The sequence below is a fragment of the Anas acuta genome, chromosome 3, assembly GCF_963932015.1.
Source record: "Anas acuta chromosome 3, bAnaAcu1.1, whole genome shotgun sequence".
In the NCBI taxonomy this organism is placed as follows: domain Eukaryota; kingdom Metazoa; phylum Chordata; class Aves; order Anseriformes; family Anatidae; genus Anas; species Anas acuta.
The window spans coordinates 23,747,832-23,773,717 of NC_088981.1; the positions used below are offsets into that span (position 1 = coordinate 23,747,832).

The 25,886-nt window shown below is 38.8% G+C and overlaps 1 protein-coding gene across 3 annotated transcripts in view; it reads left to right on the forward strand.

Moving 5' to 3' along the window:
• The window catches only part of KCNH1 (potassium voltage-gated channel subfamily H member 1), a 186,549-nt gene that overhangs the window by 98,849 nt on the left and 61,814 nt on the right, over positions 1-25,886 (forward strand). Inside the window, exons 10-11 of one of the 3 annotated variants that reach the window (XM_068676167.1) lie at positions 10,330-10,526; positions 19,804-21,137. In XM_068676167.1, the coding sequence (XP_068532268.1) occupies positions 10,330-10,526; positions 19,804-19,827 (221 nt within the window). In that variant the 3' untranslated portion in view covers positions 19,828-21,137. Of the gene's footprint in view, positions 1-10,329; positions 10,527-11,085; positions 11,791-19,803; positions 21,138-25,886 lie in introns of those variants that run through there. The other 2 variants (XM_068676168.1, XM_068676165.1) reach the window with 2 other exon arrangements.

Here is a 25,886-nt window from a genome sequence, read left to right on the forward strand (position 1 = left end):
CCTTGCATCCCAGCTGTTTTGCATTTATTGTGTTTTTACTATCCTTGTTTGAGCTAAGAACTTTCAAAGGAATAAACTTTTTAATTGACTTGTGGTTTAGCAAAGAGTATTAATGAATTGCATCCCATGCTGTCCCACAGTGGTGTTAAAATTTGGTCTGTGGACCCTGTTTAGAGATCAGCTATTAGTATTAGTGGAATGATGTGTAATGTAAAAAGTCAATAGAGACCTTTATACGTACACTTATTTTTCCCACAAGAGACCGCTTATAACATTTGTCAGATTTCAGGTAGGTAGGTGGGATCCTTCCTTGTTTGTCTTGAACAAGAGTAAAGAGTCCCAGTCTCATCGGCAGGTTGGAGAATTGTGCATGGCTTTTGAGGTGTGCTGATCTACAGTCCAATGACTGTCATAGTAAGTCATCCAAAAGTCATAAGACAACATGAAGAAGATTAAGCTTCAAAATAGATTTATTAATCCAGCATCACAGTTCAACAAGAAAATGACCGTTCCCCATTGTGCATTGTCCTGTAATTTGGTTCCTGGCTGCCTTGTTCTGAGTGCATTACTGTACAGTTGCACACAGGAATGCCTACAGGTTTCCTTGGTACAGCCACAGGCTTGGCTGACTTGTAACTGACAGTGGCCTGAGAAATAATTTGAAAACATTATTTGCATGATGTGTGTGCTGCTAAAATGCATTCTGATTGTGAATGGCTGTTTATAAGGGATGGAATCGGCAGAGGAGTAGGTATAATTTCCTCTTATGTAATATGGCCCCAGAACTTGAATGGGAAAGGGGAATAAGAATAGAATACTTTATTTATTTATTTCTCATGTTACTGGGTTCAGCTGAGATTAATCATGGCTGAAGAGATTTTTGCACCATCGCATGCTGTGGCTAGCTTGGTTGTAGCCTGGATTGCACTGAACAGATTGAGGCAGATCTGTCTGCCTAAAGAGGGAAGGATTTGAGCCATTTTGCACTCTCCTTATTCTTTCTCTCTTTTTTTTTTTTTTTTTTTCCTATTTTTAAATCAAGTTTATGGGACTTAATGGAAAGCCATTAAGATTGTTGACCTGCTTTTAGACTTAGACTTGCTGTAGCCATCCACAAGGGCACATCCCTGAATTTTGAATCCTGTAGTACTTGTCTACTCTGTAGTATTTGACCAACTAATGCAGCAATTTCCTCTTTTTTATAGTTGAAAAAAATGATCATGACTGTAATAGTGCAGAGGGACTTAAATGGCTGAATGTCAGATGTGGCCTCGACTGCGATGAGTGGGGAACAGTGTTGTCCCCGCACCATACATGTGTGTCTCTGCAAGTGTACAGTGGCTGCTGGTATTGCATGAGGCATCTGCTAAAAAGAGTTGGATCCTGTGTCACAGTGTACGCAGAAGATGGAGAGGCAATGAAGAAATTATTGGGTTTACTCCACCATCCCAAGAAAGTGGTGGTTCCCTGTCCCCATCTTAAAAACCTGTGGCAGAATCCTACACGAAAGCGAGCAGAAATATTAGGACTACAGCAGCCTGTAGGTGTAAGTGACGGCCTTCCCTGCCATGTGTCAGCCTTAGCTTCTGTTCCTATATGCTTGTCAAGAAATGGCAGTACCCTTTCAGTCCAAGGGGAGGAGGCCACACACTTATTTTTCCATACACAGAGTATAATTTGCTTTCAGCTGGCAGGTAAACATGAATGAGATAGGAAGGGAAATCAAGGTGGTAATTTATTGTGAGGGAAAATCATTGCCCTCCACAAGGACAGTTTGCTTTTTCTATTTCTTTTGCTGTTATCAAAGCTAAAGGAAAACAAAATATGGATAGTACATAATTATGAGAGTAACATATGCAGTAACCGAATGTCAAGAAGAGGAATTTGTAGTCTAGACCTGACTGCATTATTTCCCACTTGTTAGAGGGAAAGTGGGATATGGATATATCATCTATTTCTCTATAATCTATATCTCTACCATCTTTATCTCTTCCTTTTTCACTGGGGGGCAGGTGGGGAGCTGCGTAAGTCGCACATAGATTTACTTTTAAGGTCCCATGTAAGTTGGAGGAAGTGAAAATTGAATGTCCTGAAAGAGCAGATCTTTTATTGTTATTTACAAAGCTATAACATTGACTAGATTGGAGCCTGTGGTTTTAACATGATATCATAGGAGAGCTTGGTGTGCCATGTTTTATTTCAGCAGGATATTAAATGCTCCATTTGCTTTGTGTGGAGAAATTCCTGCTGATTTAATTTTATCTAATTGCGATCTTAAAGGAGCATTATAAGAACAATTGTTTGTTTTCTTCACAATTGTTTTAGCTTACTCATCTAGCCATAATTTCATTCAGATGTAGACCCAAGAGGCTTGATTCAGATTTTGGCAGGGCAGATTTGCATCCAGATAGGACAGTCCAAATTGTAAGGGCAAATGCACCAGAGGGATGGTTTATTTTAAAGGAGTGGAAACAGCAATGCAGAAGTATTGTCTGTCTTAGGCCTTCTCAGTGGCAAAGCATTGCATCTTCCACACAGTTATGTGGAGATTGCTTCTCAGCAGGCTTGAAAATGTTGGAGGTTAACTGCGCTAAGGCCAAACCACTATCTTTATACTGCCTCGAGTACCTGAGCTCACTCAGGTTTTCCTAGACTGAACTGCTTTGTGGACAAATCAGTTTTCAGAATGTGTATGCTTTGGGGCCTGTTGATTATTTAACACCAAGTCTTTGAAAAAATCCCTTATTTCTTTATTTTTTTATCTTAGCTTTAAAATCAGGTAATCCTGACTTTGTGTCAGAAATGTCTAGCTGTTGTGCTCTTGGGCTTAAGGAGTGAGTGCTGGATTATGGATGGTATTAGACTTTTCTTAATATTTTCAGACAGTGTCTAACGTCAAAGCATTGTTTGTGCTATTGAATAAAATAACGTGATGTAAATTGTGCTTTTTTTTGTTGTTGTTTCTGTTTTTGGAAAAAGGAGAGATTGAAATTAAAATCCAGCTTTATCTTCAGTAGCTCTACTGTGCTCTTTATATCGTTTAAAGCTGGTTTACTCAGGTTGACATATATAGGCAGGCTGGACAAGTTGTATATTTCTATAAAATGATACAGTGAATATCAACTAAAGAAACAATTTTTAGAGCTGATTTCCTCAATGCCTGTCCACTGTTAGGATACTTTTCCTAATAGCACACTGATAGGAAAAGAATTGGAAGTGGAGATCATGCCAAACTTTTAAAAAGACACCATCTAACTATAGCATAATAAAGGTCTACAGTAATACAACATTTTAATTTCATGGTGGAGCAGCATGGAAACTTCTTGTTGAGAAGTACAGGTTTACTCCAAATGGTATTTTTGGAGAGAGAATTCCTTATCCCTGTACTCAAGACACCCAGAAGATATTTGAATTGACATCAGGAATTGGTTATTTTAAGACTTCTGTATGACATTACCTGTTCAGTGTCTAGTTTTTGCAGAGCATTAAAAGTAGGAATTATGAAACAGCCATTGTCCGCTGTTATCTATAAATGCCCTTAAACTAGACCTGTGCAAGTATTGGAAACACAAATTTATGGTTTATAAAACACTTAATGAATGACCTACTGGAATACCTGGGAAGAAAGGGGGCACACCATGGATAGAGGCCTCAGTCACAAGCTTCTGGACACTGCAAATCAGATGATTTTTTTCTATGGCTTCATGATTTTTTGTGCCAAATTAATGCACTTTTACAGAACGTGCCAGCTACTCTTACATAGTCTGATACCACCATGTGCAGAAGAAGCTCCCTTTTGAAAATAGTAATGCCTTGCATTCTGCTGGCAACAGTGGTTGATCATTCACTGACAGCCAACATTGGGATATGGTGAAGATGAGACCGTCTGTTCTGCATATTCCTTGATATCTCAGGGTGGCTTAGGAAAGGCTTATCCACCATGTTTGTATACAGACTCCAAAGACAGGTGTGAAGAGCTTAGAGAAAAACAAACAGGAAAACAAATAAGTCATGGAACAGTTGCATGTTTTGATTTGTTTTCTCCAAGTTTCACATTAAAACCTTTCTCAGATTTATGTTTCTGAAACAATATTGTTAAATTTAACCTCAGGGAGATGCTAGAAATATTAAATAAAAGTGAAATATACTATAGTTATGAACTTTATGGGTTTTTCAAAATGTTTATGTACTTTAGAAGGCAAAATCCACTTTAAATGCTTGTGAATGCTTTTGTCTGAAATTAAAAAAGAAACAAGAATTTCAAATGTGAGGTCTTTAAAGTAAGCTTCAGGCAACAGCTATAGCATAAAACCTGTTTCTAAGTCATCAGAGAAGAACCCCAAGGATACTGCAAAATGAGCCTCCTGTAGGTTTTTTGATGAGAGAACAAGGACTGTCCATACAGTGACACCATACATTGATCTGTGTTTTTCCCATTATTTAGCAAATGCAAATAACTTCAAGTACATTTGTGGCTAGTCCTTTGACTAGTTATTTAAGCTTGCAACATCTTGTCTTCTGAGTTTGTTACAAACTGGCTATGTCTTTATAACATGTTTTTGGTAACCACTAAAAAGAAAGTAGGGATAAATGATTCTGATGCAGCCTCCTAGCTTTTTGTGACGGAGCCATGTAGAGCCCAGCTGACATTTTAAAGCTGTTCTTCTCATCACAGTAAGTCAAATATTGAAATATAATCCACACTCTATTCAGAGAGACAAATAAACATATTAATTATAGCAATAATAGAAATCTTAGTTGTAACTATTTCATATTGTTGCTAAACAGCAAGACAGTGCTCTGAAATAAATGTTTTCATTTTTTTTCTTGTACAGTGACGTTCTTCAACAGAAAAAAATTGATGCAGTTGTATAGTAAGCTGTCTGCAAAACTGATTCAAACTATGCTTTAAATCATGAACAGATACATTGTGTTTCCATTCATGCACCTGGCAAATCACTGGAAGTGTAATTTTAGTTTATTATCACTGTAACATTTCTTTTGATTTCAGTGGGACTAATACTCATTTTTTGTTGTTGTTTTTCCCTCCTGCCTTTTAGAGGAAAAGAGTGATTAAAAACCCCTGGTTAATGAAAAATAATATCAGATGTCTTGGTCCAAACTTAAGAAGTCTTAAGAAAACCTAAAGCAGCAAATCACTTCCATGCATCATCTCCTGCCAGATGTAGTGTGTTGGAGGACCAAACTACAGGCTATTCAGTGGCTGTCGAATTGTGCACATTATCTGTGAGACACATGCTGTGTGCTCCACCTAGCTCTGTTTCTTCTGGCTGGCAGTTATTCATTGCCTAAAACAATGCACCATCAAGAGGAAAATTTATTTTTGCTCTGGTGCTTCTACTTTCCTTGAATCTTTCTTCTCTCTGTAAAATGGGAAAATTTAATTTGCATGTCATGTTCAGATAAGGAAGAGAGGAGAGGGAAAGATTTTCAATTCTAGCTAAGCAGACAAGTGTTAGTCACTGAGGAGATGACCCAAGTCTTGCATCACCAGCTTTGAACACCAGGGGCAAATATACTGTCCTTAGTGGAATTTTTGCTTGAATACCATTGGTATATCTATACCCTGCACTATGGGATAACTTCACATCCTGTGGTTCTGTTCATACCTGCTCAGGAGATTGAAAATAAACAAATAATAAAAAACACACAACAACAAAAACAGAGCAAAAACAGAGAAAACCAGATCAAGTTGTTTGTTTTGGTTGGTTGTTTTTTTTTTTTGTTGTTGTTTTTTTTTTTTGTTCTTGTTTTTAAATTTCATTAGCATCTTGCCTGAGTAGTCACTAGAATAGAGAACATCACAGAGAGAATCTGTGTTTGCCTTCACAGCAAGTGGTAGCTCCCTCTGTCTGGAGGTGGAGAATGAAACCTGGGGGCTGCAGGTCAGTGTGGGCACTTGGGAGAGCAGGGCCGGGAATCTGCTTGCACTGGTCCAGCAGCTGCTGTGGATGTCTGAGCAGCACTGCACATATCTGCTGACACCAGATTTCCAAGATAAGCTTAGTGTTGTACTGTTGCTGAAGTACCACCAAGCACTGTTTGGTTCCTCTGACTTGGGTTGAATCTGCTAAGCCTGTGTCAGATCACAATTCTTCTATGGTTCAAACATGCTAATAAAGGCAAATCTAGAAGGGACCTGTGCCAGATTCTGGTATGAGTTGTTGTAACAGCTATTACTGTTGATTGGAGAATTATTTTAAGATAAATATTTTGGTTGATGTGCTGAAAATCCTTGGATTGGTGTGAATCCCATGCAAGCCCATGCTGACTTGGAAGACCTTCAGTGGACAAATCCCCGACCTTTCCTCACCCAGCTCCTATTATTAGCATCACACCAAAGCTATACCACAACTTCCAGACACCCAGAACCTGAAGGTGATCTTAGGTATTCTTAGTATTAGGTGATCTTAGGTGATCTTGGCATATTGTCAATCAAAATATTTGACATTGGGTCATGTTTTATGAGTAGTGTGGAATATCTTCTGTTTGAGAACTCTTCGATACTTCACATTTGCACTCCTGAAGAAGATAGGTGTAGGTCTGGTAGGCACGTCATGGCAATACATAAAGCATGCTTCTGTTGTTGAATAGAATCAGCAAAAAATTGGGCTAGATTGCAATAATCAGATCTTGAATCTGGGTGCTGCTTTTAGGGGAGTGAATGTGGGTTGACCTTTTTGCCTGACTCAGGGTGAATTTGCAGCGGTAACAGAAATCCTCCTTTCGCTTCAAGGTGAACAGTAAATTTGCTATGGGGAAAAGATTGGGAGAGAATAAGTACAGAAACAGAAAGTTCTGGTTTTATGAAATAATTCCTCTGAGTTTAAGTTTATCAGGGTTTGGGGACTTATAATTAACACAAACAAGCAAACATGAAAGGCAGTAAGCTATTCGTTTTTCCAGTTCATGCTGAGCTGACAGTGGAAAAGGTTCTCAGCCCACAAATCCAGCAGGGAATATAAATGATTGATGGTAAAAGCTTAGATCATCAACTTCAACTGTGATTGACAGATAGTGTTCCTGGCAAAGGCCTGGAATTCAGTGAACTGGGAATGAGAAATGCAAAGTACTGACAAACAAATGGCCATCTGCATTTCCCTTGCTTTTTAATCTTTCTTCAGAGGTAAGGTGAGATGTATAAATCCTGGAGTTGTATGTAAACGTAGGCGTTTCATTCAGGTTCTCTAATGACGCCTTAGACTTTGCCAAACACATTCTGACATGTTTAGAAGTGCTACCTTACTCTTCTTTCTTTCCAATTGCAAATGTTTTTGATAAAACAGCCACTTAACCTCCTTTTTTTTTCTTTTTTTTTTTTTTTTTTTCCCCTTCCCTTTTCCCAAGTGATTGTTCTTTCTTTATGGAAAACATTTAAATGAAGGGAGGTGGTATACACTTTCAATGTTATAATCCAGAGCAGATACTTCTGGGCGGAAATTTAATTCCTGCTTGCTGAAAAGACTTCCAAGTGCTCCTTCTTCCCTGCCCCCACTCTTCTATGAATGTTACAAGTTTTCTTAGAGTCTGACAATCGAGATTGATGCATTAACTATGCATCATTTAAAGATGTGCTTGACAGAAATAAAGTAGTGTGATGCTTGCAAGTCTGCCTTGCTTTGGAAATCTAACCATAATGTTGCATTGATTTTCATCTAGAGCGCTGGCTGTTAACTCTATTAACTTCAAGGAAATTGTTAATGATTGAAAACTGTACAACTTCTTGTTTTAGCCTGCTTTGCTTCTTAAAGTGTGAGGCTTCTGTGATCTGACTCAGCTTTTGATTCACGTGTTACTTTACTCTGGTTTGGCTAAGTGAGCACCCAGCAGATGCAATGTGCTGCTCCTTGCTGCAAGTGGGAAGCAGCTGGGAGCGCCTTCCTTGGGGTGGCAGGCAGCCACAGCACGGAGAGGTTTGGGAGAACTGCATACATGTATAACAAGGTGAAAGTGGGACTGCTAGCACAGGTGAAGGACATGACTGTAAAAACAAAGTTAAATGTTTAGGGTAAAACCTAACTAACTTGTGCATGGTGTGTCATTTCCTATATAGGCAAAGCAGCACCGTAGTGTTTGTAGTTGCCTTGTACTGATTAGTCTTCGTGCTGCTGTGGGGCAGTAAAATAACTATTGTCATTTTAAGGTAGGGAAATTTGTCTGGAGATACTAACATTGAGGCTTAGAAACAAGCTGGAATTTCTCTCCGTTATGCTTGGACTACCAGCTCTGACTGTTGCTCATCAGTGATGGCACATTTCTATACTTGATAGATTCCAGAGCGTTAATTAAAACAGTTGTTTAGCTAATTGCCTGGAAGATTGCAAGTAAAAGCATATTTATTCCAAAGGCAAACAATCCATTTTTATCCAGTGAAGCATATCAGTTTTTATGGTGCATAAAAGTCGTTTCACTTCAATTTTGAATACATTGTGTGTTTCTCTGTCTAAATGCCTCATGGACGATGATCTATTTTAAGTGCATGGAAGCTATTTTATAATTTTCTTTTCCATTTCTTTACAATTTTTAAGGTATCTACTGTAAAAGCATGTGTTTAAATAATTGAAAATGTGAAAAGTCAATGCCATTAAAAATGAAAAGTTGCTTACTGCACTGACCTATTGCACTACCACCATTTTTACTGATACACAGCCTTTGTAGTACTTCTAGATGTTGGCACTGTCCTATGTAAAGGAGTAGTGGTAAAAAGGATATCATTATGGTGTTTTTGCCCAACTTTGTGGGGAAAAATGTGCTTCTGGTACAGGTGGTTTCAGTGGATATATGCATTAGAAAAGGAAAGGCATTACACTCCTACAAAGCATTCAAGGAAAAACTGGTCCCTGGCAGGTGGATTGCACAGGCATTTTGTGGAAGACTGGGAGCACAGTTATTATGCTACAGTGTAGCATGCCATCAAGATGGTAGCTTCTCCTCAAATCGAAGATGCTTAATGTCTGAAGAAGACATCATGTAATGGTGGAAGTACAGCTCAAGAGATGACCTGGGCTCTCTGGGTTAAATTTAGAAGGCATCTTGACCTCTTTACTCATGATAGTTCTCTTGATTTTCATGTAGATTTTTATGATTGACTACTTATTTAGGGAATAAAATCTAAAAAGACACAGGTGAAGTCAATAAACTATTATGTATCTTGATGCTTTGGCTTTAAGAATTACTACAGGCAAAAATACTACTTGTAAGGCAAGGGACCATCTGGCACATCCCTACCACAACTTAGTAGACGTTGTGAGTGCATTTCTTTTGTTGCTTTGTCTTAGAAGAGATTTGCAGTGTTGACATAACACAGCAAATATTTAAGAGAAAAGCACCGTTCGAAACGAGAACAGTGTAGTTATTCATTATTAAGAGAACAGCTGAATATTCTTATCCTGTTAGCAATATATGTCAGAAAACGGGAAAAATAGTGACCATTGCTCTTCAAAGCAGCTTGTAACTTTCTCCTAAACACCCCTTCTGTGCCCATCCTGAGCTGGGGTATAACCAGTGAAATCCTCACTGGAGGCTTCTACTCAGGCAGATTTTGGTATACTTGCACTGTGTTGTAGTGCCTAGATTGGTACAAATGTCCTTTCTCTAGTATTTCTCAGTAGGAATGTCACTGTCTGTCTCCAAGCTCATTGAGACATATGGACTCTTATGAGAAGGCTGTAAGGAAATGGCATATTTTCTATCTTTTCATATGTAATAACTGAATATTCTTGTCTTGTCAGTATTACTTTAATAACATCACCTGTACTTGTTTAGGACCACACTGTTTGTTACCTTAAATCTTCACTGTATTGTAGAATGCACACATGCACAGCTACTGAAAGATTTTTTTTTGTGACGTACCAGCTGAAAAGCCCCCAGAGCTGTGGTAAAGGTGGATTATTCCACTGATGATCTAGCAAACTAGACCAAGCTTACCTGAATTCTGGTGTATACTGATGTCTAGTAGTGTTTTGTTACAGCCTGTAGGTGCACTGACATACAAGATGAGCTTATTGGCACAGTAGTGGGTGATACTTAGCCAGGTTAAGAAAACTTGACAACATAGATGTAAGAAACAAACTCTTTTCATGTCAGTTACAGGAAGAAAGGGAAAGGGCAGATTAATCTATTTGAAAGGGATCAGAAGAGAATATGAACCAAGAAAGAAGTGTTTTTCTTGATTTTGTTTCCAGACAGATTTTTTTTCTGAGTGCATAATATAGAAGAACCTTGACCCCATAGAGGAGATGTATGTTCTTTTATATTCTTGGCAGAAATAGCATCATTATTGAAAGAAGTGCTGCTTCTTTTCTCTAGGCAAAGGAGATGTTTTTGGTGATGTCTTCTGGAAGGAGTCTACCCTTGCCCAGTCCTGTGCTAACGTAAGGGCTTTGACCTACTGTGATCTTCATGTGATTAAGAGAGATGCCTTGCAGAAAGTGCTGGAGTTCTATACAGCCTTTTCACATTCCTTCTCCAGAAATCTTATTTTGACTTACAACTTGAGAAAAAGGGTAAGTGGATTTGATTTTTAACATGCTCTATAAAAGATCACCTCTAAGGTCTGTCTGTATGAAAACCTAAATTGTGCAAAATCTGGCATTCTTTGTAGCCTCTCTTCTTAAGCTTGCTTAAGTGACATGGCTAGCACATACAGTCAAAAGCCAAAAGCCATAAGCCATTCCAGTGTTAATTTTAAATGGAGATGGTCTGTTTATATTTGGAATTTTTACTTTTCTATGAATTGGGTAGATTTCAGCATATTTGCAAACTGTCACGTACTTATGATTAAATAGTGTTAACTACTTTAATTTGTAAAACAGCTACAAAGATGTTAAGGGTGTTGCCTGAAGTTAAAAAGAAGGTGGAAGAGAAGGTGTGAAATCTAATAATGTAGAATAAAAATCAACAACTGCAATCACATTGGAAAAGTAATAGGAGCATGACAGATTCTATCAAGAGTTTTTTCTTTTATTATCAATCACGTTTTGAAATTACTTTGCCCACCTAATTAATGCTTCTATTTTCTTATCCTTGATATTTTGACTGTCTTAATTTCTTCCTGTGTTCCAGTTCAAGGTGTTTTGTCAAATGTGAATCATCGTAAGCAAATATAACGTTTTAAATTCTCTGTGCAATCTTTGGTGAACTACTACTGTAGAAATTTATTAAGATTGTAATAGGTGTAATTCAGTTGATATGATATTATGGTTCAGCATAGAAGGCAATAATATTACAATGAAAATAAGTTGGAGCAGCTATACTTGTTTTAAAAGAATTTTAAAATATAAGGACACCTGAGATTATCTAAAGAAATATTCTTGATAGTTCTCCATGGTAACTTCCAGGTGCCAAGTAAGTGCCTAGATAATTATACCTGAAAAAATAGAAACCTTTCATCTTTGAAGTCTGTTTGGAAAATTAGACTTCAAGCCTAGAGTATCATTTGTTGTTGTTGTTTATTTGTTTTTACCTAGTGTTGGCACACTGAAATTAAAATAGTGTGGTAATATTTTCTATCTGCATATTATCAATATAAAAGAATTTAGCTTTTGTATTGGGCAATGCAACATATCTCCATTTTTGAAATACGCAACATATCTCCATCTACTATCTCCATTTTGGTCAAATAAATCAAACCTTTGGTACCAAATCTATATAATTAAAAACTGAGAAGCAAATTTATGTACTGGAGGATTTCTTCATAAGACATTTTGTCAAATGATCTTGAGTTCCTTCAGGACAATGAGAAGACAGCTACTTACTTTGTATTAATAATGTGAGAAATAAAAGCAATGAACGACTTGAGTATTGAGATCATCTGAAGTTGGCACGTTGTAAAATAACACTATAGGTAATGTAGCAAGATGATCTAAGAACACCTACTTTTTTTTTTTTTTTCTTTTTTTTCCTTAAACATCAATAGAAATAGCAGACTTTGTGACACAGAAGACTGGCTCCCTTAATGCTCACAGTAAGGCTAGCAGAAGCACATCATTTTGGTTCAGCTCCCAGCCAAAAGTTCTGATTTGAGAGTCAAATGCCTGCTCCAGAAGTGATGCTCATTCCTTCCATGTTCATCAACGTTGCTTTTCCCAGCCCATCTTACAAATCACTTTTTAACCACAGTATCATAGTTCCTGTGCTGTCAGTTTTCTTCACCAAATGTTCCTAATAAAAAGGTACATTTTATGAGAGCAATTTCCATCCAGTTATTCAAATAATTGGATTTTAATTGAGTTGCAGTCAGCAGAAAAGTGGCGTTGATTGATAATGGAAGTGAGAGTTTGATGGTTCTAGGTTAGCAGACTGTAAATTTATTTCTTTTATTGAAAGAAGACTGATTGCAATCAGAATGCAAATGTTAAATAAAGTAAATAATGTATGCTTTTGGAACTGCACAGACGTTACAGTACCTTAGAGATTGAAGATAATGCACATTAAAAGGCAGCTTTTTAGAGTTTGGAATTTAATCTGGTTTAAATGTCTGCGAATCTCAAATAGAAATAGCTCCCTGGCTTGTCGCTTCTAGCACTCCTCGTGGTCTATTTCTGCAAATGGAATTTTGTAGAATTCAGATGAACCGGTGCCTTCTGTGAGCTACATTTGTGATGTATTGCATGTCCTTCAGAATATAAATACCAGAATTACACTTTTCATTTCAGTAAACACTTTCATCCCAGGCTCCAAAAACCTTCAACTAGTTGAAGGGTAGATACTGTATATTCACTCCAAATGTATTCATACAGCTTCCAAACAAATGGAAAAGCCGCTTTGGTTGTTTTTTCTTTCCCTTCCCCACTCCAGCTGTATGATATCTCAGGTATATTTTTAGTCTTGGTGACTCCTCTGAGGTGTCTCCATTTCCAGGGTGCATCTGCCTTCACTTGGCCATGGTGCTGGGTCTTATTGCATGGAACAGGGTGCTTCTTGGTCAGGTTTCCCTTAGCTGTAGTGAGCTTTAGCATTGGCCCACTGTTTCACCATATTCACGCATTTCTTGGCTGCTGGATCTCCTGCAGTGACCCCTTTGTGGAGTTGAGCCTCCGTGGCCCAGAGCAGAGCTGGTGAGTGGGACTGACCCTTCAGGTGTCCCCCCCACATACTGGGCTCTGGCCCCACCTGCTAATGACTGTGACGGAAAAAAGCAGGCACGCAGGCATTGTGAGGCACCAATCAATCTTGGTTTTAGCTGTAAGGTACTAGCTGGTCATGGTCTTAGTTGTAAGGTACCAGTCAGTCATGGTCTTAGCTGTAAGGTACCAATCGGTCACGGTCTTAGCTAATTCTAGGGCTGGATTTAGGCAAAGTAAAAAGCCCCTTCCCGTTTCCACCTCTCTCTCCATTCCTTGTGCTGCTTTTCCTACTGGCCTGGAGCATGCCTGGTGCTGAGCTGGGAGCCCAGGATGCTTCTTACCCCCTCCAAAGCACGTGGCTGCAGTTATGAAATGCCATCACCCATCAGGGCTGAGGACTTTGCGACTGAGTGTAACGCTGCCGGTACTCTGTCCCTGGTGTACTGTGGCTGTCAGCATCCGTGCTCTGCAAAGTTTCGTTTCACTCACTTTCTCCTTTCTAAAACTGTCAGTCCACTGTCAGGTGACTCCCTGAGCAGTTTCCTCAAGTGGCTAAAATCCCTCACAAAGTTATTAGCTGTCTAGTTACCTCTGGCTGGAGCTCAGACTTAGAAAAATTTTTATTTTTCCTAAAAGGGAAGAGAAAGAGATCTCTAATTAACTCTTTCTGCTGCCAGTCATTAAAATTTTCATCTAAATGGAAGCAAAGGGAGAATCAGCTGCCGCTTCTGGGGCTCCAGCATCTTAAGAAACTGAAACTGCAGGCTGGGGCTGCAGGTGGCTGTGTCAGGCTCAAGGGTTTTGCAGCTGAGAGGAAGCTGACAGAGGATTTCTCAGTGTGCTTCCTACTGTAACAATGTTGTGAAATTAAAGCAGGTTAACATAATGTGTTTGGGTTTTTTTTCTCTCTTCAGAATTTCGTAGCGGAACCAGAGTGTAGGCACTGGGGGTATGTGGGATGGTCAAGTGACAAGCTCAGCCTTCGGAGGCTGTACTACACAAAGAATGATTACGGATTTGGAAGGCAGCAGGCTGGATAGTGGTCTGTTTTCTCACAAAAAATATTTAAACACTTCTTTCCAGCCTGGACTCCATAGCTCCCAGTTAGAATAACCAGAAGAAGCTTGTGTGATAGCAACTTGTTGTCATTTGCTTGGGATGAGGCACCTTCTGTAGAAAGGTAAAGGGCCTCTGACAGCATTTGCAGCATTCTGTTTTTGGCAGATGTTTCTTTTCACGTGTAGGAGCTTTGTAACCAATATTTACTTATACTGGGTTGCACCACAGTGTATTTGCTCAGTTCATTCTGCTGCAGCCATAAATGATGTTATAGCTCAAAAGATCGTACACGCTACATAAAAGAGAGAATTCTTATACATAATTTATTAAGCTGAGATTTCTCTAGTAAGCCATTTTAGCCTGGATAGAGATTAAATGACTAATTCTGAATTCTTTGGAGCATCATGATAGAAGTCAAAAGCAGTTTCTCCAGAAGTTTAAATTTGTGGCCTGGAATAAAAGAAGGCACGCAGTAGCATGTAGGTACATTATTTGGAATTTTGTAAGATGGAAAGAAATGGCAAATGAAACTCCATTTTTACAAAACAAGCATGATTTAGTGATTTGAAGCCAGAGCTCCTAGTCAGAAGATACTTCTTGACAGAGCAGTGATTACAACAGAGTCTCCCTGCTAGCATAAGATTGCATTGGTACATTTAGTGGTGTGCATATTCTATGCCATCCCAACAGTGCCAATGGAAGGGGTTCCTGCCACCCCTTCTGAAAACAATTTTAAAATATAATTGTGTTTTCTTGTTCAGCATTAGCTTCACTTTTCTTCCCTTTTATGCTCTAAGGTCTAACTTGAGAGAGGACCTCTCTCAGATCAAGCATTTCAGCTAGGAGTGCTTGGAGTCATGATTTGAAATCTCATGGGGCTTGGCAGCACGGTGTTTTCAGAGGCAATGGCCTTGTATTTTATCGTTCCACATGATAAGTTTTCTAATTTTTTTCATGATGTAGGTTCAAAATGGTATCCTAGAATTCTTTCTGATATAGAAGACTGAATTGCTGGAAGATTTTAACAAAAGATTCTTAAAATAAGGGAGAAGAGTGAAAAGCATTAATTTTAGAACATTGTCCCATTTGTTGATGGATTTCAGAATTGTCAAACTGAAAGGTTTCTTTTTTCTAGTCTCTTTGTATTCACTGAAATAACCCCACAGACCCTGCGGGATGAGGGTCTTGATTCTTGACTGGCATACATCTCACAGCACTGAAAATCCAGAGCGCTGGATATGGCTAAAATGTCTGCATGGCTTTGTGGTTTGGGAGTTACGCCATATTTGCTGAGCAGAAAGAAAAACTGTCATTTTCCCAAGAAAAATGTCTAAATGTAAATAAACACAAGTGCTCACTCTGTTCTTTCCCACAGTGCTTATGAAAAATTATTCAAGTAGTTGAATGTTCTTATATTCCCTGTTTCTCCATGCCAATCTAAGCAAAATCTATTTTATTTTGCTTCCTCATAGGTATACTTCATATTGCATTTTCTCTCTGACCTTGGACACGTTACTTAACTTTTGTCTCTGCTTAACAGATAACTGTTTATCTAGCTCATAGAGTTTTGTGCAAATGATCCTTATGCCCTGATCCTGAAGTGCTTTGAGGCATCTTACATGTTGTTAGGTTTGCACATCTGCTGTGTATTATTTAAACGATGTGACTGAATGAATTAAAGCCCCATGCTCTAGGGATGATGTGCCCTTCAATTTCTTCCTACTCATCTCCTGCAGCTTGTTGGAACCCTTCAGGTAAAGCTTTAATACCTAGAGTTTGAGAGGATTTGGCCAACTGCAAGCACTTACTGTTCGTGTTTCTACAGTGATTCTAAGTATTCAGACCAGAGTAACTCCATTACCTTTCAGAGACATCACCTTAAAGTTTACTTTCCAAAACTTTCCAACTCTAAAGTTATTTCTGTTCTATTTAAATCTCTATGGCCCTGAACTTTAGGGTCCTATGCTTCTGCAGAGAAGGACTGGGCTACAAACAATTGATGTATTTTATGTAATGGGAATGTATATGTACAATAGCAAGACAAAGTAGGAAGTTATAAGACTACAAAATTGGTCTGTTGCTTGCATTTAGTACATAATACATTTTCAAATAACTTTTAGCTGTAACCTAAATTAATCTATGTGGGTAAGTATTGAAATGCTTCTTTAAAATGTTCTTAAATAGCTAATCCCTTCAAAATTGATTAGATAAATTCATCATTTATTTGAGATGCCTTCTTCTGCTGTTAATAATGAGCGGGTCTTCACACATGTGGATGCTGCAATATAATGTCTGTGCAAGTGTTATAAAAAAAGTAACCTAGTTTATCGTAACAGAGCAAAAAGTGTATTTCCCCAAAGGAACATTAAATTGGTGAATTTTTGATAGGTCATTCACTAATAAATTGCATTAAACTAAAGTAACCTAGTGATCAATAGGTATTAATAACCATCTATAAATGAAACTGGTGGAAAAGCTGGTAAGGATGAATTCTGAATTTGAATTCTGACCTTTACAAATCGTGTAGTGTTTACAAAGGCTTTCCATATATGGTAAACCTATTCCGAGTAGATGAAAAATCCAGCTGATGAATTAAAATATAATTTGTCTTCAGAATATTTGAATCTTTTAAATATGCATATTTTGATTTTGTGAAGCTATTTTCAAATGAGTAATAGAAAGTTAACATAAAAAATGGTTTTCTCTCATTTTTAACATGTACCACCACCCACACCAGTTCGTTTATCCCAAGAGAAGAAAACGTATGACTTTGATTTCTCCCCTCCTCCACCCACACAGACTAAAGCATAGAGATAGTTTTAATATAGATAAAGGTTACTTAGTGTGAACGAGGATTCCTCAGAATAGCTCCACTGGTGCTTTTTAAAGTAGAAAATTTATTTCCTAGGTTCTAGGAGAATTCTGAATGTTGGCCCACCAACTGGGACAGAAGATGATAATCCGAGGGACATTTACAGCTTCTCTTACACAGTCTGGGAATCTGGTCTTCATTGCAAAAACAATGAAATGCTTGCTGGTACTTTTACAGTAAGAAGGATCGGTACTTAGCTTAAACTGGTATTTTTCTCACTATTGTGTTTGCCTATATAAATAGGAGAAGCATAATTTGGATATAAGGGAGGCTTTGTGTAGTGTGATTCCTGTTTTCAGCATGCACACACACTGCACTGCCACTGCTTTCAGTTAAGTGTAGTTAAGTTTAGTCCAGTTTTGAACTATGCTGGCACAGAGAAGGGGGTTGCTCCAGGCAAATTCGAAGAGTTTCTATGCTTTCTTCAAAGCTCCAAGTCTGTCTTCTGCTTACCATAACCAAGTGGCTGTACTTTCTAGATCTCTGTTTTTCCTTTTTAAATTGTGGTGCCTGTCATCCCTGTTTATGTATATATGTGTATATACGTATATAATGACTGGCCTACCTATTGCTGGATCTCTCAAGTAAATCAAACACGTAACAGACACATTTTCTAACAAACTACCAGTGCTGCCCAGGCTTCTGCCTGTACATGTATGTGCCATGTTCTAAATCATAACTGCACTGATAATTTCAACATCTTGGTAACCTTTGTGCCCTTGTATTTTGTGATTGCCTTCACCCTGGTGCTGCACACACTGCTGAGCATTACTGACCAAGCAAAAGACAAAACAGTGACCTAAGATCCTTCTGTATATTTTTTTTTTTCAACTCTAAAAATGATCTCTGATATCTGTGGTCTAGGAATATAGGTCTGGGAAGCATCTGACTCTAAGACAAACTCTTACTAAAAGGGTGTGATTTCCTGACATAACAGCTTTGGTCTTGTGGTCTTCTCTAAGGTCACTAAAAGCTTAACTCATGGTACTGCAAGTCCAAACACTCAATCCACTCAAGCCACTCCATGAAGGAAAGAGAATGCTGTTAGCTGTGCGATATGAAAGCTGAGTTACAATGGCAAAGCTACATCCCTGAGCATCAAACTTTATGGTCAAAGTGATCAGATGGGTCCTTTCTTCAGCTCTCCAGTGAAAGCTGGAATAGCTGCCCCCTTTTAAAAAAAGAGAGTAGAATTAAGGAAGTTTTTCTTAAACTACGAGGCTTTTATTGTAACTGTGAGCTATTGCCCGTCAAGACAAATGAAGAATGAAGTTCTTTTCCTGTTTGCCTACTTGCATCAGGTCTCAATACCACCTCCAAGGACTCAATTTGTTATGCACCATGATGTGCACAGAACAAGTAGCTTACCTTAAACGTGACAAATGTTAAGGCTTCTTTTTAAACAAAGCCATTTCCCAGCTTGATTTATGAACACTGGGATGTATCTACAGCATTTGTGTTCAACTATCCTATATGATTAGACACCTGCTATTTTTCCTATATGCATCCCTGAGAATCAGCCTTCTCGTTGTCTTTGAACAAGCGTCTTGCTTAAGGGATGCAGCTGGGACTGCACCACATTCCTGAGTCTCAAGCCTGCCTCAGAAGAGTAACACAGGGGATGCGGTGTCTGATGTAAACCTGCTTAGCAGGCTGCCGCCCCATTTCATTATGTGGAAGTGAAGTGTTTGACTGCTGACCATGAAGTGGAGTAACCTTTAGGTGTGGCCTTGTGAAGGTTTTTGATTTTAAAATCCAGTAAGCTTTAATATCATGGGAATGAACCGATTGCAAACAAAACTTGATACGGCATGTGGCATTTTGCCAGTCGCCTGCTATGACCATAGCTACCCGCTATCGCCACAGCTAAGTCAAGTGGTAAGGAAGGCATTGTACTGGGCTGTGGCTTAGTACAAGAACCTACAGAAATATGGTGAGAGTACAATCATGAATCAGCCCCTCTTTCTTTGGTATTATTTTTGCACCAGGCAACCATGTTTTTTTTTTTTCTTCTTGAATTGTGTGTGATTGCCTCTTCAAAAGAAAGTGCATTATCACATAAAATTCTTGTTTAGATTCAGATTTTCAAACAGAAATGGGATACCCGACACTGATGTAGAATATTAAAGCCCTGTACAAATGAATGTACTGAGTGTTTTTCGGGTAATTTTTCTAAATCAGTGAATTGGAGAGGGGACTTAGCACTGCCTGAGAGCACTTTTTATTCTCTGTCTTGCTTTCACTTTTTTTTTTTGTTCCAATTCATTTTCTCTTTCCATCTATTACATTCCAAAATGAGGTGTGAACGTCAGTGTCCTGTGTAAAGGTACTTGCGTTTATACTGAGTTTAGCAATATCTTCCTCAGGTGAAGCCTACAGTGGTTGGCTACTCTGGGTATACTTACTGTCCCCATATAGAACTTGAAATAGGTACAGCACGATCCCCAACAACTGTGCAGCTGGACGTGTAGTGATTTTAATTAACCACATGCTCAAATCCATTATCTCTCTATTCTTCCCTGTTAGTTGTGAGACTGCATAATATTTTCACCAGCTTTTTATCAGGAGTTGTATCTGCTTAAGCCATTTTTAATTAATACATAATTATGAATGTGAAAACCTGGCACTCAATTAAAATAATACTTGAGATTCCAGTAATGTATGGTTTTGTTCCCATACACTTAGGTGTTTCTTCTTTTTGTAACCATCTTCTGGGGTCTTCTTGAAATACAGAGAGCAAAAAGCTCAACACATGCCTTGTTCTAAGCCTTTGCACCTTTTCAGGCCCCATCTACGAAACATCTCTAGCACGTGTTCCCTGGCACCATGTAGCTTCAGAACAACCTGGTCTTTTCTTGCAATTCATCTAAGATACTGCACCTTCATCTTGATATTCCGGAGGATCTGCTTCTACCATCCTGATAAGCTTCACCCTTGGTCATTTCTCCCATATGCTCTGTAATAAACATGCCATGCAACAAAATTATTTTGTGATTCATTTGCAGAGCTGACATAGAGGATCCAAGAAAATTTCTGCCAAAATCATTTTGTAACACAGTGGATGATTTATTTTGAAAACTGCCTTAAGCATTGTCTTTTTGTGACAATGCAGAAATATGTTCCCCTTTTGGATTTTTTTTCCTTTATTCTTAAAAATGCAAAAATCTCAGGGCATTACTTTTTAAAAAAGTTAATGATATACCCAGCTGCACCAGAATAGATGAATCTGTTTCTCCAATCTTCAAAGTTGATGGCTATTGTTATTTTGTACAGAATTTCAATAAATAATGTCAACTCCAGCGTTTTTGCACTGTTGCAGAAGTGAGGCATGTTGCAGTCTTCCTATAAGTAAGAGGATGTGCAATTTCTTAATTGTTTTTCAAGGTTTCACTGTTACTTTGCAGGAAAAGTGTTATTTATGGCCAGTTATAATCTTGATTAAAGAACACAAAATTGCTGTTGACTTCCATCACATACTTGATAAGATAGTTTAGACTAGAACTGAACTATTAGGATGGTGTAACCCTTACTCTTTGCTATTAGAACTGTGGTATTGTCTAGAAACATATATTTAATTTCTCTTGCCAGTGTTTTTAAATTGCTCAAGCAGCAAGTCTTGTAGGACTAAAAGTTGTATCTAGCAGTTCAATAGCTTACATGCATTCAGTGATTATCAGTGAAAGAGGAAATTTACTTTTAGTCCAATGACAAATTCATTGGACTAAGTGGAAGAAGTAATAATGAAAAGCTTTTATTTGGGATGTCATTCGGGAACAGTTCTATCCTTTAACATAAAAGCATTATGATGTTCTTTGTCAGTAACATTCAAAACTATAATTTGTTTTTGACAATCAAGGCGGTTCAGAAATGACCTTCATTGTTCATGCCCACACCACCCTCTAGCACAGATGCAACCATGAAGGGAGTTTGAAAATCTTGATACTTATGGTTTTTATTGCTCTGTTATTTTTATGGTATGCAGTATATTTGTTAGTGATATGAAGGCATAATTTTGAAAATAGTTTGAGGAGATTCTTAATGTGTTCTCTGAAAATCTATCATTAAATATGGTGTATTGCTTGCTTCACCATATTTTCCAGTCAGTAAGATCATCCAAACCCAATCAGTGTCATTACAGAGCTGTCCAGGAAGGCATACTCTGTAGAATAATAAGGACCGTCCCGGACCATGTGGATGAAGTAAATCAACAACTTGTCCCCTAGCTGGCCATCAAGTAAACATTTCCAATTACTCTATTTGCCAGCCTATCTGCCATCCCTTCCTGCCAGTAGAAGTTGCAACACAACATCCACAGTGTCATGATCCCTGAGGAATGCTATTAAAGCAGCCAAGAGAATGACATGAAGAAGTCCAGAGCACCTTCTAGTGATGTTACGGTACTTGAGGTGCTTTCTCAGCTACCCTGACAATCCAGGACCACTCTAGTACCCAAGTCTAACCCTACCAACACAGCGCCTTGTAGGTAGTCTGATGTGAGACCATGGTGGCACGGGCTGCATTGTATCTTACCATCACAAAGCCTGCTAGAACCAGGTGTACCCAACATGCTTCTTCAGAAGCTGAGTGGCGTGGCTACAGAGCCCACCTCTCCCTGTGCCATGGTGATCGTCAAAAGCAATCTTGCTCAGTATTTCTGCATGAGAACCCAAGTGGGGCATGATTGATCCTGGTGCTCCTTCTCCCCCCGTGTAAGCACGAGTGACAGAGCTGCTTTAGGGACCAGCGATGTAGCACTTGCATCCTGCAACCCTCCCACTGCAGAGAAGCGTGTGATCAAGCTGGAGGCTGCTGCTCCACAGTTCCTGGATGAATGCCACATGGGGGTTTGTCAGACTATCCAGACTTAACTTAGCAACCGTGCGCGGGCTCGGGATGTGCCGAGCCAGCCTCGGCACACTGGGCCGCCTACCCCTGCTGGAGCGTGCCTGCCGGGTCACGTCTGCTGCGGCAGGGAAGGTAGCAGTCACGCTCCAGCTCAGGGCCATCTTGTGTGCTTGGTCTTTCTATTTAAGAACATCCTCATCCCTCTTTCACCAGTAATTTCTTGTCCCTTAATTTTGGTAAATGCTAAATCAACTCTTTGCATGGTCAGAATGAGGGCAAGAGAGTCTGGGGAGGAGTAGAGTTGGAAAAAGTCTGTTAATGCAATGATAAAATAAGGTAAACTAATTGCCTTTGTAATGGGTGTAGTGTAAAGGCAGCTGATGTTAGGCACTCTTTGGCTGTTGGTGGATCAGCAGCTCTTTTGTTCCCCCATCTTAGGACATTCACCATCTAATGCATCATTGCGTTAGGAAGTTTCCCGTTTTCTTTTTCCTTTGACTGTGTTGTAACTTGCACTTAATGCAGGAATAAAATCAAAAAGAGAAGATTTCAGAAATACTTTAATAGCGTAACATAAATTGGTAAAGGTCCCTTTGCAACCCAAATATTTTTTATTTACCATTAAACAACTTCAATTGGCTTTAGATATCCTAAGTGATTTAGAGAAACAGGCAAATGATTTAATTTTGATTTTGTTTTATACTCTAGTGGAGCAAACAACAGATTTGGAACAAGCTGCTTATACTAGACCTTGGAAATTAAACTGTTCTTCATATTGGGCACTGGTAGAGCTTCTCTGCCTTTCCTGATGGCAGACAAGCCCGCAATACGTTGACTCATGCTTGTTTGGATTCTGTCAAGCCTCTTTTATTTCCTTGATTATGATTCTAGCACTGCTGCCCCAGCCAAGCTCCTGCTTTAATTTCCCTTGAAACTCATGCTTTCCAGAGAATGTCTTTGCCCTAGAACCTGGAGCGAGTTATATGGTGAGAGCCTGAGTTACAGGAATATGCCTAGTCTTCAGAAAGCTATTGAATGCAGAACAGTGAGGTTTTTCTTCTCTCTCCAGTGTGAATCTGTATCCATGCAGCATTAGGTGAGATCGATACAGGGGCTGTGGAAGACAGCAATAGTCTAATTTTAATATATAAATCTAACTGTTTTGGTAAGTCCATTGTTGAAAGCCCATGTTTTGATGACTGAACATGATATTTTGAAGCCCTCTTGTTCACATCGTTCTTGGTCCTTTGTAAGTCTCCTCGAATTTTGAAACCAGTAGTCAGCAGCTTTTCACAGAAGCGTGGGAGCTTCAGGTGAGTGAACCACTAACCTAAGCACACTGAGTAACTCATGAGTACTTTTTATTTGGCTTTCTTAATTCACTCTGAGATATGATGTTAAAAGATCAAGTTTCTTGCTTGGGTAACATTTTTTTTCAGGCTCTAGAAGTGCTATTAATAACCTGTGTTAGCCTTCATGTGGATTCTGACTCTGCTTATTGGTGGGGCACTCCAGGCACAAACCTACAGAAAACAGTTTCACCCAATTAGTTTTATTTTTTGAACCACTATAATAACAATTGCTATACTTATTCATTTATTTTTTAATTTGACTTAGTTCTGTTCAGGTTTGTGGAGGTTCTTATTCTGCCTTTATCACCATGTTATCTGAACATCTTCTGGTGAGACATAAAGCAAAAGCACTAACATCTGAGCATCTGCCACATGTAGTTTATTTTGGATCTCTTTACAATGAATAAGTAAATGTATGTTCAGTATAGTAGTTTGTTTTGGTAGGGTTTCTTATTTGTCTTTGTCAAAGAAGGTGTGCCTATGCCCTGGGAACAGCAATTGGTGGCAGTTTCTTAAAAACAAGGTGAAGTCGAGCCCCATCTAATATTTTACATTACTACATTTCCTCAATGAGATGCATCTTGCAAGCAGTTCTGTTCATTTCCCTGAGAGTGAAAGGCTGGAAGATCGTTCCCTGGAATTACTTCTGTCTTTAAAAAGACAAACCACATTTCCTCTCTTAAGTGTTTCAAGAATCTACTGAATATGACTATGTAAATATTAGCAGACAACACAGTGGCAATCTGATGGTATTTGTTTTCTTTTAAGAAAAACGTACAATAAAAGAATATTCCAATCTTGGTCCTCCACAGGACATAGTATTTGATATATCTCTTGATTTTGTGACATTTAGATGAAATCCCTGACTGTGCTAAATCTAAAGTATGTTCTTTATTGTAATGTTAAATAAAAAGAATAAGTAGACAGTTGTATTTTCTGTTGAGAGAAGAGAGGACTAATCGTTGGCTGTTCTCTTCAGTTACTGTTGAGAAAAGAAATCTATTACCTGTTCCAAAGTTGCCCTGTTTTTTTGAAGATCCACTCTTTGCAGTTGCTGCATCTTGGTAATGAACTCAGTGCTGCCTAAATCCGTGGGGCTTTTTAAATGATGTGTTTATAACCTCCCTCTTTTTTTGCTCTGACTCACATCTTGGATGTTAAATTGTGTAACCTGCCAGGCGGTTGCCTGCTATGAAAAATGTTGTAGCTGCAGGGATTATTATTAAGTACGTCTAATAATTTTCATATTTTACTGATCTATTTCTGGATCATTATGCAATCCACTAGGTAGTGGGACTAAGCTGAAGGGGACAGGGCAGGTTGGGGTGGCAATAAACACAGATCTTTTGGCATGCTGAGCCTAGCAGTGGGGATCATCTGCATGCAGGTCATCTCTTTAAAGCTGTCTTGCTTTGTAGCAGGTTGCCACATCCCCTTCCACCCCCAAATACCAGGCCATTTCCTCCCAGTTAAAGATTTGCACAGTGGAGACAGGAGGGCTTTCAGCAGCTGCTGTGCAGCTATTGGCAGGCCTTTCCTGCTATCAGGTAGACATGCCCCTAAACGTAGAGCACGTGTGTTTATGTTTGTGTACGCAGTAGATGAGGATTTAAGTGCAATTCAAAACAGTGTCAATACATGCTGGAAACAGCACAGTAAATCACCATATGTTCCAGAGGAAATGCCAAACAAAGTCATGATCGCTTTATATGTGCACAGCTGACTGGCAAGCATAAAGGCAGACTCCTGATGGGGGATGCCATCATATGCTTTTCTTCTTCCTTGCTATAGCGAAGCATGATTAGAGCCCATCTGTTTCCCTTAGTGCTGGGGAAGGGTAGGAAAACATTCAGCCCAAAGTTTTGCTGCTGGAGAATACGCACCACCAACAAGGAAGCTAAAAACAAGCAGCTCTCAGATGTGTTTGTTCTCCGTTTCTCTTGAAGTACAGCATTTAAAATTGCTTTGAAATTCTCTTCCTTCTGTGCATCATATTGCTTTATGTTACTGTAGTGACAGCCTGACGTTTGCTGGCTCTGGTTCACAGACTGGGCATGTTTGGGAACAAACCCTAGCACTGTGTGCCCATTAGGTTCACTCATACAGCTGGGGAAGGGGCAGTAAGCATCTCTGTTCTTTTTACCTGTGCCAGCATGGATTATTTAATGTCTGACAAAGGCTCTAAGTGCAGGTGTAAGAGTGGTGGTATTTGCTGACATGTTTGGCAATCAGTTTGTTTTACGTATTTTCCAAGCTCTTTAAGGATACTTGATACATCTAATAAAAAGCCATAGAAAAGCCTAATGACTTTTTTTTTTTTTTTTTTTTTTTTTTTTAATTAAACCTGAATTAACTACTATAATTTAGCTCTCTTCAAACTAGATACCTATGTAGATTGAAGTCGCTGTACAATGATAACGTTGACTGCCGTGACACCTACTGGTCGAGCTGAGCTGAACAAGGAAAGCCTGTGGGTACTTGCTCTTTTCTCTTCCTAATGATGATTCCAGGTAATGTTTGACTCTTGGAGCAAACACAGCAGAGATGGTGTCTCTTGGAACAACTGACACATCTTATTTCAATAAATATCCTGTTACTTTGTGCATAGATATAGATAATCACTTTTCTTTTAGCTTTTAACTTCTGTGCTTTCCATTCCTAGTAGCTCTT